Source organism: Syngnathus scovelli, chromosome 6, assembly GCF_024217435.2.
Source record: "Syngnathus scovelli strain Florida chromosome 6, RoL_Ssco_1.2, whole genome shotgun sequence".
NCBI lineage: Eukaryota > Metazoa > Chordata > Actinopteri > Syngnathiformes > Syngnathidae > Syngnathus > Syngnathus scovelli.
Genome location: NC_090852.1, coordinates 10,125,480 through 10,144,283, shown reverse-complemented (window position 1 = coordinate 10,144,283; position 18,804 = coordinate 10,125,480). Strand labels below are relative to the sequence as shown.

At 41.5% G+C, this 18,804-nt stretch overlaps 3 protein-coding genes and 1 long non-coding RNA gene across 5 annotated transcripts; 1 reads left to right on the top strand and 3 right to left on the bottom strand.

The window, feature by feature from the left end:
- Positions 1 to 552: 552 nt before the first annotated feature.
- LOC125970891 (apelin receptor B) lies at positions 553 to 2,523 on the bottom strand. The gene has a single exon (XM_049723614.2). It carries the CDS (start codon positions 2,407 to 2,409, stop codon positions 1,399 to 1,401), a length of 1,011 nt encoding a protein of 336 aa, XP_049579571.1. The 5' UTR covers positions 2,410 to 2,523; the 3' UTR covers positions 553 to 1,398.
- An 864-nt stretch (positions 2,524 to 3,387) lies between these two features.
- Positions 3,388 to 6,423, bottom strand: ndufa9a (NADH:ubiquinone oxidoreductase subunit A9a). Its single transcript, XM_049723469.1, has 11 exons — positions 6,303 to 6,423; positions 5,586 to 5,762; positions 5,312 to 5,409; positions 5,119 to 5,210; positions 4,894 to 5,035; positions 4,656 to 4,758; positions 4,515 to 4,585; positions 4,271 to 4,347; positions 4,051 to 4,146; positions 3,737 to 3,803; positions 3,388 to 3,642 (listed from the first exon to the last, which is right to left on the bottom strand). Exons 1-11 carry the CDS (start codon positions 6,355 to 6,357, stop codon positions 3,472 to 3,474), a joined length of 1,149 nt encoding a protein of 382 aa, XP_049579426.1. The 5' UTR covers positions 6,358 to 6,423; the 3' UTR covers positions 3,388 to 3,471.
- A 733-nt stretch (positions 6,424 to 7,156) lies between these two features.
- On the bottom strand, positions 7,157 to 16,276 carry dyrk4 (dual-specificity tyrosine-(Y)-phosphorylation regulated kinase 4). Of its 2 annotated transcripts, none has more exons than XM_049723472.2 (14): positions 15,776 to 16,276; positions 13,693 to 13,770; positions 12,603 to 12,758; positions 12,244 to 12,394; positions 11,907 to 12,070; positions 11,378 to 11,514; positions 11,168 to 11,308; positions 10,542 to 10,680; positions 9,957 to 10,038; positions 9,549 to 9,721; positions 9,394 to 9,454; positions 8,975 to 9,104; positions 8,706 to 8,887; positions 7,157 to 8,525 (listed from the first exon to the last, which is right to left on the bottom strand). In XM_049723472.2, exons 1-14 carry the CDS (start codon positions 15,794 to 15,796, stop codon positions 8,269 to 8,271), a joined length of 1,872 nt encoding a protein of 623 aa, XP_049579429.1. In that variant the 5' UTR covers positions 15,797 to 16,276; the 3' UTR covers positions 7,157 to 8,268. The 2 variants fall into 2 exon arrangements, with proteins under 2 accessions (XP_049579429.1, XP_049579428.1); XM_049723471.2 differs by having other exon boundaries at positions 7,157 to 8,528; positions 15,776 to 16,275.
- Positions 11,476 to 18,804, top strand: LOC125970820 (uncharacterized). Its single transcript, XR_007482265.2, has 3 exons — positions 11,476 to 11,622; positions 12,619 to 12,760; positions 17,973 to 18,804. It is a non-coding gene; the product is annotated as an uncharacterized lncRNA (long non-coding RNA).

Sequence of the window (18,804 nt, the reverse complement as noted above, 5' to 3'; positions counted from 1 at the left end):
AACATAGTCCCTCTGCAACCTTCCTCCTTATCCTTCCTTCTATTACACATAAAAACATTTTGTCATCATCGTGTCAAAGCAAGGGAACTTTAGCAAACCACTCGGATTTGATATGATGATCTGGGTCCTGATTATGTGTCACACATCCTGCTTTGCTTCATCAGCACAGGGCAATTTCAAGTTGTTTTGCGCAACTCAGGAAACCAAAGCAATATTCGCATGTTCTTACAATTTAGGGTAGCAACAAAGGTACTAAACTTGCTCTTTTACAATGCACCATTGGATTGGTTAGTGATGTTTTTGGTTTTAAATGTATTTGACAACCGATGTTATGATTATATTGTAACCAAGCGTATGCATCACTAGAAATACGAGATGCGTATATACATTTGACAGAGAATAGAACGTACACAACATGTTTTCTCGTAACTGGACACACGCAAACAAGGTGAAACTGGATGTGGTAAACTTGTACAATTTAAAGAGAGCCAACATGTTAGAGTTGTGCTCACTCTAACTTATTTTGCAAGAACCACACGGGAGACAAACAAGTCCTTTTAGGCACCTGCGGGTGGAGAGTTCACACGTTGAAGGAATGAAGTCTGACTCTCCCTCCTGCAAGAGCATATTTATTAAGAAAAACAGAGTAGGGGTAAGAGTGGACTGGATAGAGAAAGCCCTTGTCCTCTAGTCAAAACATATCAGGGGGTGTTTTACGACGTTGTGTAGGATGGGACAAGCTAGGTTATTTATTACCGGTTACATTCCAACATAATCATACGATAAGGATAATCTGAAAAACAATGACACAACACCAAAAAAAAATGCTTGAATTATTATAATCAAGATCTAGGAGGGAGAAATGCAAAAATGTTAGATCAAAAGAAATTGAGAAAAAATACACAAATGGAAAATACGTAAACATTACAAAGAAATACAAGCAAAGCTGTATTTAAGAATAAAATATTGTTTTACTTAGTAGACCTTTTCTGCCCCCTGACTCATAATGATCCATAAATATTATCTGACCAATAACAGGGCTATTTCTGACTTCTGTGCCCAACTCCGCAATTTGAGATGAGGCTGGATGCTCGTTGTCACACTTCCTGTCTCACACAAGTATTTGAACAGGAAATATGCAAATTCACAGTTTTATCGTTGGATCATAAAAATTAGTGGCTTAAAAAAACAGTTTCTATAAAGGAAAGAACACAGAATGAGAGTGGGGGAAAATATCAGATAAACATTTGTATTTTGTTTTTATTTTTACTTGTCACTCAGGCCTGCTTATCCCTGCATTACACAAAGACGATTCACATTTCATCCCTTGAGATTTGTTTGTCAGGAAGGTGCAGAGTCAAGAACCTAGAAGTAAACATCTAGAGTCCTCCAGGCCCACTAGACCCTGGTGGGTTTCTGGCAGTACTTCTTGAGCTGAAGCAAGTGCAGGCAACGTGACCTGAAACGCAGGTCCAAGTAGGCGTAGAGGAAAGGGTTGAGGCAGCTGTTGCTATAGGCCAGGCAGATGGTGTATGGGTAGGCCAGCAGCAGAGAGCGCTTGAAAGCACAGGTGGCTGGAAACAGGTTCAAATCTAAGAGGGTGTCCACGGTTCTCACCACATGGTAGGGGATACAGCAGACGAAGAAAACCCCAACCACTGTGGTGATGACCTTCAAGAGTTGCCACTTGCGTTGGTCTCCTTTGCGGCAAGTGTTGAAGTGGCGAATCACCGTACAGCTGATCAACCCATAGCACACCACCATGGCCAGTAAGGGGAGCAGGAACACCAGGGTGGACAATGATAAGCTAACCCCAGCATACAGCAAACTCGCCTGATGCGCACTGGTTGTGACAAAGTGAAAGTCTAACAAGCAGTAAGTGCGGTTGCTGCTCGGCTCGTCGAAGGTGGTGCAGAAGACGAGGGCGGGCGTAGACAGGAGTACCGACAGCATCCAGACGGCAGCAATGGAAGCGTAGATGTGGCTGGTGGTGCACAGCAAGGACCCTGAGTGCACAATGGCCAGGTAGCGGTTAAAGCTCATGCAGGTGAGGAGGAAGACGCTGGCGCAAATGCTGAGGAGATCCACAAAGCCGATGATCTTGCACAGGGCCACCCCGAAGGGCCAGTGGTAGTCCATGGCCATTTGCAGCACCCACACGGGCAGTAAGATGGTCAAGGCCAGGTCGGCCAGAGCTAGGTTGCCGATATAGAGGAGGGCCGCTCGCTGCTTCCTTCGCACCCTCCACACGGTGGAAATGACCACGCTGTTGCCAAACAGGCCCAAAATGAAGATGAGCATGAGGAACACTGAAAAGACCGTCCGGGACGCCGTCAAGTCCGGGTAGTCGCACATGGTGTCGTTCTCAGTCTCCTCATAGTGCTCGTCGGGCGTCTCAGTAGGCTCCATTTCTTTTCTCTCTTGGTCTCGTGGTAACGTGTTGCTGCTTGTGTCATTTGCCCACTCTTGCACAATCTCATGCCGTGAGGATGCATGCCCTCCTCCACCGCCCACTCTTGGTGCAAATACAGCCACTAAACCTATTTAACCTAGCAAATGATTTTCTATTACGTCATCTAATATTGCTCTTTTCTTTACTTACCTTGTTGAAAGCATGGTATTATGAATATCATGCAAAAGGGTATTTCCATTTTATCAAAGCACTTCATCTATCCGCTTGGCCCAATGCCAGCATTGAGCTACAGTCCAGGGGTGTCAAACTCATTTTTGTCGCGGGCCGCATTGTAGGCATAGTTTCACTGATGAATAACTAGTTTTGAAATCAGAGACTAGTAAAAACTGTTCAAATATTTTACAAAGACGAATGTTAATAAAAATTGCAAGCAATATTTCAATTTTTATTTAAAGTGAAGATAATTTGTAATTAAAGTAATGACAAAGTCAATACAAAATTTGTCTTTGCAAGCCACATAAAATGATGTGGTGGGCCGTATCTGGCTTCCGGGCCTTGAGTTTGACACGAATGAGATACACGATCTGCGAAAAACCTCTAAACCTTTGGGTATGATGTTTGAATGTTTATCTATATGGGTCTGTGGTTGGACACTTCCATGACACGAATGAAGACACGCACTACAGAAAATTGTTAGATAGATGAATATTTGCCTGTCTCCTCTACTTGGGCTGACTCAAAATGTGGTGGCACAAAATACAAAATCCTGAATCAATTCTTACGAACTAGAACTAACTTTATTCTACAAATGATACGCACTCACACACGCACGCACACACACACAGTACAATGCATTAGTACCATAACTGTAATGTTTCTGGAAGAATGTTTGTGATTTCAGTGCATCATGAATGAAGTGCAGCTATATGGCCAACACTGGATACTATATCTACCAAGAGACAAACATAAAACACTTTTAAGGATACAAGTATTTTTTTTATTTACATACAGAATAGCTAAAGCATTCTGAAGTGACAATAAGCCACTAATTTAGTACTTTAATAGTTGACGGTTTTTGCTGGCTTGGTTGCATCTAGATCAGCTTCCAGGAAACGGAATCGGCGATGGCGCCTCAGAATCTCAATTGCCCTTTGCTCGACGGTGGAGGGACTGATACCAAGATCCTCTAGACCAGGGAGTCCTGGGTACTTCATGTCAGTTGTGTGAAACTGGGAAAAAAAAAATTTCATCACGCTAAACTCTGATGAACTGCAGTAAGCTGCAACGTTTACTTTAAACTCCCCAAAAAGTTTTCTTTCTTACCCTTTCTACTTTATCTGGGGTTGTCCAAGGCTCAAATGGGTTCAATGCAAAGAACTGAGCGGCCAGGCTGAAAAGACAAACAGAAGCACATGAAGAGATTCATACAGATTTTCAGGTGCCGAATTATTTGGTTGAGGCATGTAGGAAAACATTAAGAAGGGAGTCACCGCTCCTCTATGTATCTTTGTCAATGTGGATACAAACAACTGTGAAATTATGATCCTTTCAAACAATCATCAGATCCTCAACTTTGAAGTGTATCTGATGAGGTCCAACCACAAATGTGTATGAATCTTAACATGTTAAAAACTTACTGAAAGAGTGGGCGGGGGAGTGGATAGGGCACAAAGGGTCTGTGAGCGACGGCGTAAATGTACTCCACCAGGTCGTGGAGCAGGTACCGGTTGGGACTGTGAGACAGAAAATCCGCCAAAAATGTTACATCATGATATTGTCTCAATCAACTGGATGTCTCATGCCACTAAGGCATGCAAAAATGATAGACACCTTCAATACAAACATTCGGTCACTTACCCGACTAATGTGTATGTCTTGCCATTGGCCTCTGGGTCTCTGACTGCGCTGATGATGGCCTTTGCCACGTCGACAACCTAACGAAGTGGATGGCTTTTTATTCTATATGTTTGTTGATTTAGAGACGCAAATACTATGTATGTAAGAACAGGCTTTAGCTCCCATAGAGTCCGCTGCTCTGCACTACACAGTAACGGAGCAGGTAGATGACGTAATAATGACGGAGGAAAAAAAGTCAGCTTACGTGAATCGGCTGCTTGACAGTTTTCTTCCCGAGGCTGATGAGCGGAATGGCATTGCCAAACCAACGCATGTCTGCAGGAATGACATAATCGTCAGCGAAGCTTTGATTTGCACGTCACTGTTGATAAGTGGTTAGTCTTACTTGCGTAGTAGTTGAAGAACCTGTCTTCCCTCCCAAACATCTCTGAGGGCTTCATGATGATAGCGTCAGGAAACTCATCTCTCACTGCCGTCTCTCCCACAGCCTGGGACACACAATAGAACACAAGGGTTTCATACGAGCCCTGCCAACCAGATCCAACCCTCTACATCATTTTACCAGCCCACTGAGGGCAAGCATGACTACAATGTCACCCATTATCTCATAACATGTTTCAAACCTTGTTCCTCAGGTATTTGGAAGAGCTGCGGATGTCAGCGTTGAGGTGAGACATGTGGATGAACTTAGTAATGCCAGCCTCTCTGGTTGCCTTGGCAATCTGCTGAGGGATGCTCACAAAGACCTCCTCAAATGGGTAGTTCCTTCACAAATAGAGGCAAACAAAAAATCAATAAATGCTAGTATTCAATGATGTAGTTAGTAATGGTGTCAATACAGGTCATACCTTGTTTCCCACTCTTTACCCACAAGATTGATGACAACGTTGGAGTGCTCCAAAGCTCGTTTGATGGAGTCTTTGTTCTTGGCATCCCACTCCTGTAGCAGAATTCCAAATAAAGTCAATCTGAGGTATTTGAGAAATATTCTACCATTCTGGTTGGGTGGAACATTGTTGAACTCCTATGTAATTTACGCACCATAAAAATGATTTGTCCGAGGTCCCCCATAGGCTTGAAATACATGGTGTCATACTGATCACAGCGATGAGGGACTATGATCTGAGAGCCAATCCGACCTGTAAACCAATAACACACCAAATCAAATCTGTGTGTAACTGTCAAAATAAGTCATTCAAGTCCCCCCCCCCCATTTCAATTTAGTATATATAACAAGCAACATTAGGTTTATTATTAGCATTTAATGTTGGTTTTGCATTGAAGGAAGTGACAGTCTATTTTCTTATCTGCTCACCTAGCCGATTGACCACATATCGCCCCAGGAAGCCGGTAGCGCCGAACACGGTGGCGGCGATGCCACTGGATGACGAGCGGCCTCCTTTGCCTTTGGGGATGACAGCATGGTGCACCTTCCTCTGCTGAACTGGGCCCAAGCCAGAGGCTGACAACACAGCGGGAGGACAGCAACCCTCTAAGTGGAAGAAGGTAGATTACTACATTTGGGATGCCTGCTATTATGGGTCAGCGGTAATCATTTTGCTAGAATATAAATTAAGATGTAAGTAATGCATAATAAGAATAAACTAAATTGAAACTGTTTAAATGACACGTTAGTTTTGTAAGAAATTACAAGCAGTTATTTCATTTATTTTGGTGTACACTGGTGGACTTGATACTACATTTGATTTCAATAATTACAATGGAAAGAGAAGAAATAATCGATTGGCATGGCTTTAGGCTAGTAAGCCCAGTAGTACAACAAAGTACTACATTACAGTACACATGAGCTGAGTGTCCTTATGTTCTGTCAAGCAGCTACTGAAATAAAAACAGCTAACATTAGCACCTTGCTAGCGTTAGCCGGCGGTTCTTAAGGCAAGCACATTAGCAAGGTCATTCAAAATGCGAGCTTGCTTCCAGTGTGAGTCTGTGTGAAGCCATTATCTGAACCATGCCTAAAGTTTACAAAACCACGTAGACACATGCTAAGGACTATTTTGACGTTACTCACTCGAAATTTTCGGAAGGACACTCGCAGGACGGCCAACCAACAAAACGGTCGCCATGTTTTCGTCTACGGCATCCGTTGACGACCAAATTTGCACAGCGATTTTGCAAAATTGTCAACAGTGTTCAAAGGACCACGAAAACACATTGAAGGGCCGAGAAAGACCACGTTCATACCGCACTGTATGCACACATACTAATAATGACATTTGCACAGTTATTTGTACGTTTATTTGTTAATTCCCTTCAAAAATAAAAACAAAGTGGTAGAACAATCCTGAAATATGGTATTGTTTAAATGCTGCCATCTGCTGCCTTTGGCATAGTACAGTTCAAATATTTGGAATCTGTTCAACTAGATACTATGTTCTTATATTATGTATTCATTTTTGAAAAGCACCGTTTTTAATTCAACCGTAACTATGTTGATACTTTCTGATACATTTTTCAGAATATATACTATATATTCATTGTCTTTGTTGAAAGCGGTCCTAAAACTGCTGACACGACTTGTATTTTGGCCCTATTTATGTTTCTACGAGGGATTTAAATTAAATTAAAAAATATATATTTCTAGCTGACAAATTTATTTTAGCTGTACTGTATTTCATCTTATGAGTGTTTATGAAATGTTGCATTATCATTATACATTTACAATGATATAAATACTTACTTATTCATAATGCATGATTGGTTGATTGGTTTGCCCAAACATAATAAGCAGCACATTACAGCTATAAAGTGCAGGGCTGACTTTTTCTTATTCTTCAAATCTCAACTCAAATATTGATACGTTCATTCTCCCGAAAGACAGCTCTGAATATTCTAAACACAGTATCAAATTCATAGACACGCACATATTAAATAACATTTTATTTTAGCATTAAGTACATAAATAGGATTCAATTTTTATATATCACCTTCAGTCTCTTTGCTATTAGAGTTTCTGATTGTTGGCCTGATTGTCACTATAGGACTTTACTGCCTGTTTCAACCTGGCGTTGACTCACGACAAAAATAATCAGTAAGACAAATAAGCATCTCTTCACTGTTAGACAACTTTGGGAAGGTTTCGTATTGTACTGCACAATTATAAGAACTTAGCCAACAGTTTCTAAACACCAGTAAAGTGCAATATGTCTAATACTGCAAGGCACAAACTAAGATTGTCTTTCAGTTTCTAGTGTAAAAACACAGACATCCAAAGTATTATCATTCAGTAACAATAAATGGGTATTCTGAACTACACTTATTTTGGACACAAATACATAATGGTTGAGGTGCACATGTTTTGCCAATCATACAAGATACATTAGCTAAAGCAAATAAATTAAATAATAATTTAAGCAGTATATGTGTTCCAGTTAAAATGTACATGACATTGCGTCTCTGCATACAAAAACAGTTTTGGCTCAACCTTATTGCACACACACTTTCGTAGTTTAACATGAGAATGATTGTAAAAGAGGATAAAAATGAAAAAAAAGAATGAATATAAGAATTTCAATGTTCTTGCCCTTTTAAAAATGTGCCTTCTTTTTTCTCCCCTTACAAAATAAACATTTATCACAGATTTCAATACTCAACCAAGACTATGCCATAAGAATAATAATAATAAAATAAGATTTAAACTACATTCTCTGAGCATCACATGTGGTTAACAAACATACAAACATTATAAATAACAAAAGTGTGATATTTTCATGGATATTTTAATTGTAACCTCTTCTATACATCATCTAAAATCTTGTCGGTCACTTGTTCGTCCATTCTCAGAATTGTTTTTTGTTGTGTTCAGACAAAACAACATGGCAGTGTTTCAATAATCTATCGCAACCACCCTGCAGGAAAACTTGGCTAATACCGTTTTAGTTTGTATTCCTGACTGATGAATGCAAAAGCAGGAGCAAATCTCAGCGGCCACATGACTGTCCTGTTTTTCTTGAATGCAGCACCGCTCTCCTCTGCTCTTAGATGATAGGAGGCAAACACTGAGAGGACACGAGGCTGTCTTGCCTTTCCGTGCACTCTTCTTCCCCAGTTTTGATGATGATGTGAACAGGCCTCTCTAAACCACCATCTTGAAACTTGGAATCCTCACTCTCGCACACTTCGTCCTCCGCTGAAGCCCCGATAGGCCGCAGGCGCTCACCGGGGGTTGTCTTTGACTCTGAACTGTGTTTCTGCAACTTGCCTTCGTCACAGTTTTCTTCTGAGCTGAACCTATCTGCTGAACCGCCACAACAAAGAATATTAAATCCCTGCTAAGTGGGGATGCTTTACACAGTTGGAAAATGTGCTTATCATATTCCTGATCCTGGTGTTCGGATTTGGAAATAGTAATCAATTCCAGATTCAAACTGTTGCCATATTTTAGCAGATCCGTGCACTTACAATATTTACTCACCAGATTTGCTGTTTGCTTGTTTGCTGTAACTGTAGTCACCATTTTTCTCTATGGCAGTCACACTGTCCGTAGGCTTCTTCCCTGATGGTTTGGTTCTGGGCTTTGCCTTGTTGAAATTCCCCTCCAGGATCCAGCCATGCTGTAACCCCTCATCTGGTGTCATACGTTTAGTTGGATCCCAACTGAAAGGCCCAAGGGATAAGAAAAGAGTGTTTTTAGAGCAACGGAATTAAAATGGTGCCTATTTTGAAACTAGAGCAGCAGCATACGTGAGGCAGCGTGTGATGAAGTCCAAGAATAAAGCATCATTTGTCTTCAAAGTAGTTGACAGGTCCTTGGAATTGGGTCTTCGTTTCTTCCCCTTACTATTTGTTGTGTTTCTGGGATTTCCTTTTGAGTCTGAACATCAATACAAGCAAAGCTGTTGTTAGAGGTGAATATTACACTCATGAATGAATCCGACTTTTTTATGTTTTTAGTTTTACCCACAAGCACATAAAATCTTAGCACTTCAACAAGATAATTAGTGGACTAATGCTTTTGTGACCATTATTTTTGTTCTCATCTGGCTTCTTCTTTTAGTTAAAAAGTATTGCTCAAATAAGTTTTTAACATCGAAAAAAGTTGAAAAGCTTTTTGTATGACCATCACAAAATGTGATACAAAAAGGGTGAGGATAACCTCTTACCAAAGAACAATCTCCTCCTGGATGCAGACTGAACAAAATCATTTGGTGGCATTCCAAGAAGCTGCAAACAAAAAGGAAATAGGATTCTTGAATCAAACAACCAAAAGAAGCAGAATTTACAACACTTGCGAGAGAGTGATTAATCACATGCACACCTCCATGATACATGCTATCTGCTCCACTTCACTCTCCCCAGGGAAGAGCGGGTAACCAGTGTAGAGCTCAGCCAGGATGCAGCCCAGGCTCCACATGTCAATGGCCATGCTGTAGGGGTGACCCAGGATGACCTCTGGGGAGCGGTAGAAGCGGCTCTGGATGTAGGTGTACACTACGAGGTGAGGAGAGCTCAAATTTACTTCACCTACACATACTTTGAATTTGACTGAAGAACCCCGTTCCTATATGTTTTATCTTCTTCAATTACATTGTTACGGTTCTTCCAGTCTATTGATGAAGGTACGAGTTACCCTATGATTTCCACCACTCTTTACTACTACTACTTAATTTACTGCACAAGCTCATTTTGTTTACAAGATAAATGTTCACATGCAGCAAGCTCTTACCTCTTTGTTGTTCGTAACAGCTTGATCCAAAATCAATCACCTTGATGTTCCCTGGTCCTCTCTGAGACAATAGGATATTCTCCTGTGGAAGAAAACCTCTTTAGTTTCTCAGCTGCAGTCTTGTTGTAATACTATGCTGCTCCACAAGGTAGCACAGATACTCTCGTAGCAGGCGTTTTCAACAAGCAACTCGGGAACCACTGCTTTGGCGGAATATTATTTTTTTTCACCGAAGGAGGATAGACCTATAAGGGCTATTTATTTGCATCTGTATGTCTATTTTGGGAACCTCAGCTACATTTGACATAATTTGGATGGGTAAATGATTCACAAAATTAAATCAAGTCCAAATAATAAATCTATTTTATTTTTAAAAATGTTACAATTATTTTCCATTTCCAATTTTGCAGACCATCTGCAATACCGCCATGACTACTAGAGGGCCGCGGACCACCTGTTGATAATTCCTGTACGACGACATTATTTTTACAGACAGAGCTGGGCGGGGCACTTAAAAAGTAGCTCAATTGTGCCTTGAATGTACTTTCACTCCAGTTTTATGTAACTATCTGCACAAATCAATACCGGTTTGAGATCGCAGTGGATGATCTTCTCTTTGTGCAGCATCTGCAGGCACCTGAGCAGAGCGTGAGTGAAGCGACGGATGAGAGCCACACTGAAGCCCTGGAAGTTGTTCTTTTTGATGAGCTCGTACAAGTTCACCCTGAAAAGAAATGAACCATTTGGTAAAGTGAAGATCAAAATCGAGGTTGCATTTTTGTCACTTTATTAAGGTTTCAAACATTTTTGCACACTTTACAGTTGAGTAGAGTCCCCTCCTCTTGGGAATATTACATGATTGTGCCAGCAATGTTGTCCTTCTGTCTGTTGTGATGAGCTGCTCTATGGATGGTGTAATTTGAGCCGCCGCACCATGAAGCACGAAGGGGTAAGAGATAGCGCTCTGATCAAGGCCTTAACTAAAGGATTTGGTGACAGTAATGTAAGACAAGGTGGCAGTCCAAGACGTCCTCTAAAGGACATCCATTTAAAGGGAGACACAAAACTGTGCCTACGGTACACACTAATCACGTTACCCCTAATCCCTTCAAGTCACACACTGACATCAATGTGATAGGCCAAGAGTGATTGGACCAGTTTTGTCTGTTTTTGTGGATGTTGAGCAGCAAAAAACAAAAGTATGCACCAACCCGAGAAGCTCAAAAGAGATGCAGAGGTGATTTCGAAAGTAGAAGTACTCCTTCATGTGGATGACGTTATGAAGATTGTCTTTATCTTTCCTCTTTATCACATCCAGGATCTTCAGCTCAACTAAAGCTTGGTGATGAAACCTGGAGAGGAAAGTAACATGTATTTACCACTGGCCACCCAAAAGTTAAAACAAAATTCCCAATATGCACCTCTTCTTGTTGCGTATCATTTTAACAGCCACAAGTTCATTTGTCTTGTGGTCCAAGCATTTCAGAACCTGCCCAAAGGAGCCTTTGCCAATCACTTCGAGTACTTCAAATCTGTAGGCAATGTGGTCGTGCAGCACCTGTGACAACAAAAGGATCGCGTAACTTGACATTGACGTCAGTGAACATCGGATGGCCCTACACAGTCGCAGTGGCTTTGGGTCATCAGGCCACTGTTAATGACAATGGTGAGTCTAATGTAGACCTGACTTGAATCCCTTTTAACACCTTTGGGATAAACTATGGGGCAGAGATTACCTCTCAGAACGTGTTCCAAGAAAAGTGAACGCTGTGATAGCGGTCAAATTAAATCAACCTCAAAATACAAACAATAGGGCTTTGCCAAATTTGAACGTCTGCTTCATCTTCTTCTTTCGGCACACAGCAGATCAACCGTTTCCAACTCATTCTGTCCTTTAAGAGGGCCTTTATTAAAGGTGAAAGATGATGGTAGGCGGCATCATGAATTTACCCTGATGTAGCTCCCATGCTCGTCATCATATCCGCTGTTCTGCGGCGCACTTTGGGAGGCCTCAATCTTCTGAGCGCCAAGGCCGAGGAACCAGATCTCTGAGTAGTCCATGATTTCCTCCTTCTCAAAGTCAGTCAGACGATCTTGGAAAGTGTTGACTGAGTCTGTTAGCAGATTGGAAGAGGAGGAGGTGGAAGAGGAGGAGCAGATGAGTCATGTTATCATATTGATCAAAGAGCAGAGGAGGATGAACAAGTGCCTGTGATGCAAACTATGAGTCAAGGAATATATTTACTTTTGAGTATATCGTGTTTTTCTGTGCTCCACAAAATCATACCTGTGGGACACATGGGTAGCCTTCGACCCTCGGGTGCCTTTTCTTTGTTCAGTCTGTTACTGAAGAGTTTGTTGTTGCGGGATGCTGATATTTTATCCATGGCTGCACCAAATCGCATGGTGAACTGTTGAGTGGGATTTGGCCTCTCAATCTGTTCACGGAGATTCAGATTTTAGCTCTGTGTCATCATACTCATCCACACAAAGCTATTAAAAGAGCTTACAGTTGCACGTCTACAACGTAAGACGACACATTGACCTTCAAGCTGCTCCTCAAAAATCATACACTAAATCAGTCACCTCACTTTTAATATTATCAACAAAAAGAAAGCTTAAAAGCTGCTATAATGATATACTTACTGTGTTTGTTTGGTAGTGGTTCTGGACCCCTTGATTGACAATTTGGGGCAGGATGTGGTCGGACTGCTGCTGGTGCTGGTTCTTGGCGTTGCTGACAACCATCTGGACAACTGGAGGCTCGAGCTGAGGCAAAGTATCTACACCTCCACCAAACTTCTGTAAGTGAAAAAAAAAGTTTTACTACCAACTTCCACTAAACAAAAAAGGCTGGCAATGAATACTATTTACAGTAATTGGATAGAATGTTTTTTTTTTAAATCTTTTCACTTCCACTGGTTTATAGTTGACATTGATAAAGACAGACACAGAGAGATAAAAAATAAATATCCACAATAAAGATGCCCCAATTTACCAAATACAGCACACTTCTAAACACCAAAGAAGTAGAGTGGGTCAGTGAATGTGACCCATAAATGAACGATATCTTTTTTACACTGTCCTTGCACGCCTGTCACGGCCCCATTCATCTGTGTATCTTTGTGTTAGGCTGATCGCTTTTTAGTTGGAGGCTCAGGTGATAAAGAACCCCCAGCAGGGAGCGGCTGGAGTTACAGAGGGTAATGGGGACAAGCCGGGTCGTGGTGCCTTCTCTGGGAGCTTTGTGGGGGAGAAGAGCGGCAACCTGTTTCTCTCTGGCTGCCATCAGGCATACTCTGATAGCCTGATGGGTAAAATTAAACCCCTTTGCAATGCCAAGTCCGCTAGGAAGAATTAGATATCGTAAAGATCCATATCGCTATCATGGGGGGGGGATTAGAGAGTGAATTTAGGACAAGCCTTTATTTTGTTGGCTGACATTCCTAAAATATGTTCAGTTAAATTGATTAGAATAACATTCTTCTTAAATATGATAAGAATCAAACACAACACCACCGTTAAGTAACATTGGTGTGAGATGTGTTTTTTTTCTCACTGAAAGTATGTCTGGACATTTGATGTGATGCCTCTGCTCATATGCAATACAGACATACAGGATTGGTTTATTTTGGGGTCCTGCAAGTTACAAAATGATACAATTATCTAATTAAATCTAATTTATGTAGAAGAATATTCAAGTTTCTGCAGCATCTTGCAGGGGTTAAAGTCTGACCTGTAAGCAGGAACGGTTGGTCCCAAGACGACTGCCCTCTGCTTGCTGTCTGTGAGGGAAGGCCTCCGGGCGTGATGTCTGTGGGAGGAACAATAACGTTTAAAATCCACGGCGAGATAGATGAAGCATATCTACTTCTGTTCATTTGTGGCACAGTTGGAATGGAGCAACATTTAGAAAGTCACACACACAACATCAGTTTTAAGATTCCAGCGGATATTGCTTTTCATATTCTTTCTCCAGTCACAAACACACACACATAGCAGGGCAGCTGAACAACAGCCATGCTACCAAAAATAATGCGCTGGGATCTAAAAATATACCACTTCCGCAAAAACCCAGCAACAACCAATCGCTCTCATATGCTGCACTTTTCCCTCCTGCAGTGCAGTTTCTGAACATGTGCACATCCACGTGCTTGCCTTTGGATGTGCACGTGTATGCCTGAATGTGTTCAAGAGAAGCAACATTCTATAAAAAGGAACTAGGATATTTGGGATGAAGCATCTTTGTCACCAATCTGCCCGGCACGTGCCTTTTTAATCAGCGTGTGAGCCTGTGAAATAAAGCTTAACCCAATTTCAAGATACAGCACATGCCCAGAATGGAAGGAATAGATGGAACTGGAACAACCATGCTTACCAATATACCGCAAAAACACAAATTATAATATAAAGCTTGTTCTGTTTTTGTGAGACAAACTTAAAAATAAAAACAAAACAAAAAACAAAAGGATCATCTGTCCTATGGATGAACGTGTCAAGAATGGATGATCTAAAAGTAAAAGAGATAGCTTCAGTCTCGCCATTAAAGCCATTCCTTTGGTAGGTGGATAAAACCATGGCTGGTCTTCACTTGAAGCAGCAGGGCCATGTAGGTCACTCTGACAGGCTAACGTTAAAAAAAAAACACCTGGATGGATGAGCTGACTAAGGAGTGATGAGCTTGTGGAAGCCCTATGACGTCATGTAACCAGATGCCAACTTGACTGTCAATCACATAAATGATTTTCATATGCCTCATTCTCCACTGGAAACCCAAAACTCGTCAGTATTTTCTTGTTTGGGTCACTCGACAGATCCTGCTTCTCAGGGCCTATTTGTTTTCATGCCTATATGCTAAGACAATCATTTTCAATCAGTGTGCTGCAAAAAAATTATTTGAATAATATAATCTCAAAATTATTGGACAAAAATAATTTCATATATAACATTAATGTAGCCAGAGGTACAATAATCAAATATTTTTTTCACAGACAAAAGTGACAATGAGTATTGATCTTTTGTGGAAATGTTTGTTTTGTGGTGTGCCATAAGATGTTACTAACCTAAAATATCTCTATCTGCCTTAGCTCAATAAAGGTTATCAAATACTGATCTCTCAAGATGTGAGAGAACCCAATTCATCAATGTTGCCTGGGCAAAAGAATTAGAAATAAGGGTCATCCCATCAGGTGCACGAGGGAAGCTCTTTGCCTCAGTGTGAGCCTCTCTGGTTACTTGGTCAGAGGGTCAACACATGCAGCAAAGGCAAAGTCATATTTAATTCAAATCACTACATGAATTTTGCCATGCAAAGTGCCAACAATTGAAATAGAATGGAATGTGATTGTGCAGCTAAAATATGTGGTCAGGAGACACGGGCGAATGATCATCTCTGTGGAATTTGTGGATGAGGAATTGACATTATGCATCAGTGTGCAGCGATAGTATTGACTTTATCGTCATAACAAATGCATCGCAGGGCTTTCCCAACATTTGACTAAGCTGGCATTTTCTGGGAAACTAAATTCATGGACAGTGAAGCAAATATAGACGATATTGCCACAAAATGATATGAGCTCAAATGAGTGGCATAAAACATGTTGCCTTAACAAATATCTAATTTAATATTAAATTGCATACAATACATTCTATATTTTAAGTATTGTCTTTTTAGTCAGTAAAACAAGATGATATCCATTTTAATACCACTTTTATCTCAGAATTAGTAGCTGTATGTGACATCAGGACTGACAGCCTAAATAAATGTAAGTGCAATTCGAAAACTATATACGAATGTTAATAAAAACAAGTTTCCTCACCTTATTTATTTCTGGCAACATAACTACAGTGAGAATCTAAAAAAAAGTGACTCTGACTCGAGAGACTTGGATCAAATCCAGGCAAAAAGACTCATTGTATCCAACTCATTCAGGAGCGTCAAATGGCAAAGCCGCGCTGTCCGAGTCCTCCAGTGATGAGTGCGTTGAGTACCTTAGAAGCTGATCGGAACCACGGATTACAAAGAAGACCAAACGAAATGGAACATATCGCATTCCAGGGTTTTTACGCGCAATGCTGCCGTCACCAAGGTGGAGATTAGTGTGAGAGGCAAGCTGTTGTAGGCTCTGTGCGTCGTGACACGCCCATGAGCTAAGGAGCCACCTGGTCAGCTTGGTTTCTGCCGCGGACAGCTGGGGATGTCCCGATATAGACGTGCATGTGTCTTCTCTATCTCTCTCCCTCTGTCCACCTACACCGTGCTGCCCCTCTTAACACCGACGCTCCGTGGAGCAGATTTCCACCGACGCACTCGCACACGTCAGCCACGCCGCTTAGAATTCTCCGGAGACTTGCTCACTATCTCCACTATGGAATGGAGATACATGATTACCTGGCAGACAAGCGTGGTTTGCAGCATTTCCCACATAACAACCCCTTCTATGTCATCACAAGACTATATCACCTTTCAAATACATAACAAGCCTAAGGAAATATTATATGTTTGCTAATGACCATATGAGATTCACATAAACAAAACAAGAGCTGTGGAAACATTCTGCCTCAACCAAAATGGTAATCCTCAATTATGACTGACAGTTTTAAAAACGTCTTAATACAGCAAGGGGAGTTACATGACTCATTGACAGGTTTGACATGGTGCCTTTTCTCGCCTCCCCGAAAATGTGGCATTGAATGAGCAATATTTTGCCAAGAAAATGTCATTGCTGTTTTCAAAGGGATGGATGGATGGATGGATGGATGGATGGATGGATGGATGGATGGATGGATGGATGGATGGATGGATGGATGGATGGATGGATGGATGGATGGATGGATGGATGGATGGATGGATGGAGGGATGATTTGTTAGCAGTTTAGGTACAGCTCTAGTGTACAAAATGGTGTGCATCAAGGAATTTGTTAATTCGTGCTTTAAAAGTCTGCTTGCCTTGGGCCAAGTGAAGCGGCGACTAAACAGCTATATGTGTCGGATCGATCAAATTAGATGATTATCACCATTCAAAAAAGACAAATACAACCATCACAGAAACAGTATTTCATTGATGGATGAACAAAAAGAGAATATTAAGGGTACATTTTAAAAGGGGAAATGTTGCAAGGTCAGTTATTCAAAACCGCTTGTAATGTAACAGGTCGATTTTGAGATGAACTGTTGCACATGCAAGTGAGTGATGGACATTTATTTTCCATTGACTAATTCCCTGAGCAGGGGGGAAGCAACACTCTTTATCCATGTGATAAGGGGCCCAGGAGCTGAGTATGATTAACTGATAGTTCTTATGCAATGGACGTGGTCACTTCAGTAATCCATCTCTTCCCCGGGACACGATGTGTACCTATTCAAAAAGCTGCTTATTACACTAGTCAAGTCCCTAAGCAAGTGTTGTGCGCAGGTTTCATGTATATCAGGTTGCTGTACAAAGCAACGAGCATGCAGGCCCTGATGCCATAGTCCGGATTTGGTGCTGAGACTGATTGGGCTGAGCTGCTGGAGTGGAGCGCTCGCAAGGGGAACACAGAGTACACTTATGTGGACCTTCTTTCAGTGTAGCTTGATTAACAATCAGTTGGCATCCATCTTTGAAAAGCTCAAACGTAATTGCAACTGAATGGACCAGGATCAGGATGAAAAGATATCTTGAACATTTCTTTCACGTTAAAAAAAAGGATTTTTGAAGGCCCTTTTCTATCACTTTTCACTTATTTAATAATTAGAAATACATGGCTGTTTCCTATGAACTTACAGTTTTTTTTTGAGTGTATGTTATCCATAACTTAAGCCTAAAGGTATGAGCAATGGTCAGACAACCGTTTACAACAAGCTTTGCCATTGTTCACCAGTTGTAGTTTATCTTCACCATGGTGACAAAGCATTGTCTAAAGCAAACCTAATATTATTATTTTGAAAAAAGGTCAGTGAGAATAAAAAGCTGTGCACCAGCAATACAAAAGAGTGCATAAAATTGCGTATTGATCGCTCACGTTTTACCTCAGGTTGGATCCTCCTGTTCCTGCTCCAACAGCAGCCTCGGAGGACGTTAAAGCCACCACAGGCAAGTGAATTCCCGTCATCCCGCATCATGCAACCCATCCATGCTTCCACAACCACGCACTGAAGTCAACCTTTACCCGTCCACTGTAAGCCGGAGAGATTTGGAGTACTCAGCATGTCAAAGATGACATATTACGATCCCCTTGTCTAGAATGACTGCATCCTGTAAGGTCCCAGTTTTGTTCTATTGCTATTCACAGGATGCTGATGAAATAGGTTTCAATGCAAACCGGCGACTTTACTTCAGACCTTTCTACATAATGTAGAAAGCAATCAGTTATGCTTCCATTCTGTATCCAGGTATTGTGCAGGTGTTTCTTGTCTGATTCCCCCACGACTCAGGATGCACTGAGTAAGGCAGGTACTGACACCCACAGAGACGCAACTGTCTTTTTTTTGCTCTGTCACTATACCCAGTGAGGGAGTTTGCCTCTGTTTTGCTGCTGGCAATGATGTGTGTATGTGATTCAACAAGGGACCCATCGTGCAGCCGGAGACATCGGTGACGGGCCTGGCACTTGGCTTCCTGCGATAGAGGCCTCAGGGAGTGTACCTTGATAAAAGGGGTTGGGTGAGATAGAGTTACTATAGATACCTATCTCAGGAGAACTTTCCATGTGAACAAGGAAGTCAGAATGGGAGGTAGTGTCACTACAGTGGATCCCCCCTGAGGTTCAGACTTTCCTCTGCCTTCTCTCTTCTCACCGTATCTTGGAGACAAAGTCAACGGAAGCTGTCAGATTGCCTCCCATTGGTCCTCATCTCTAGCACACC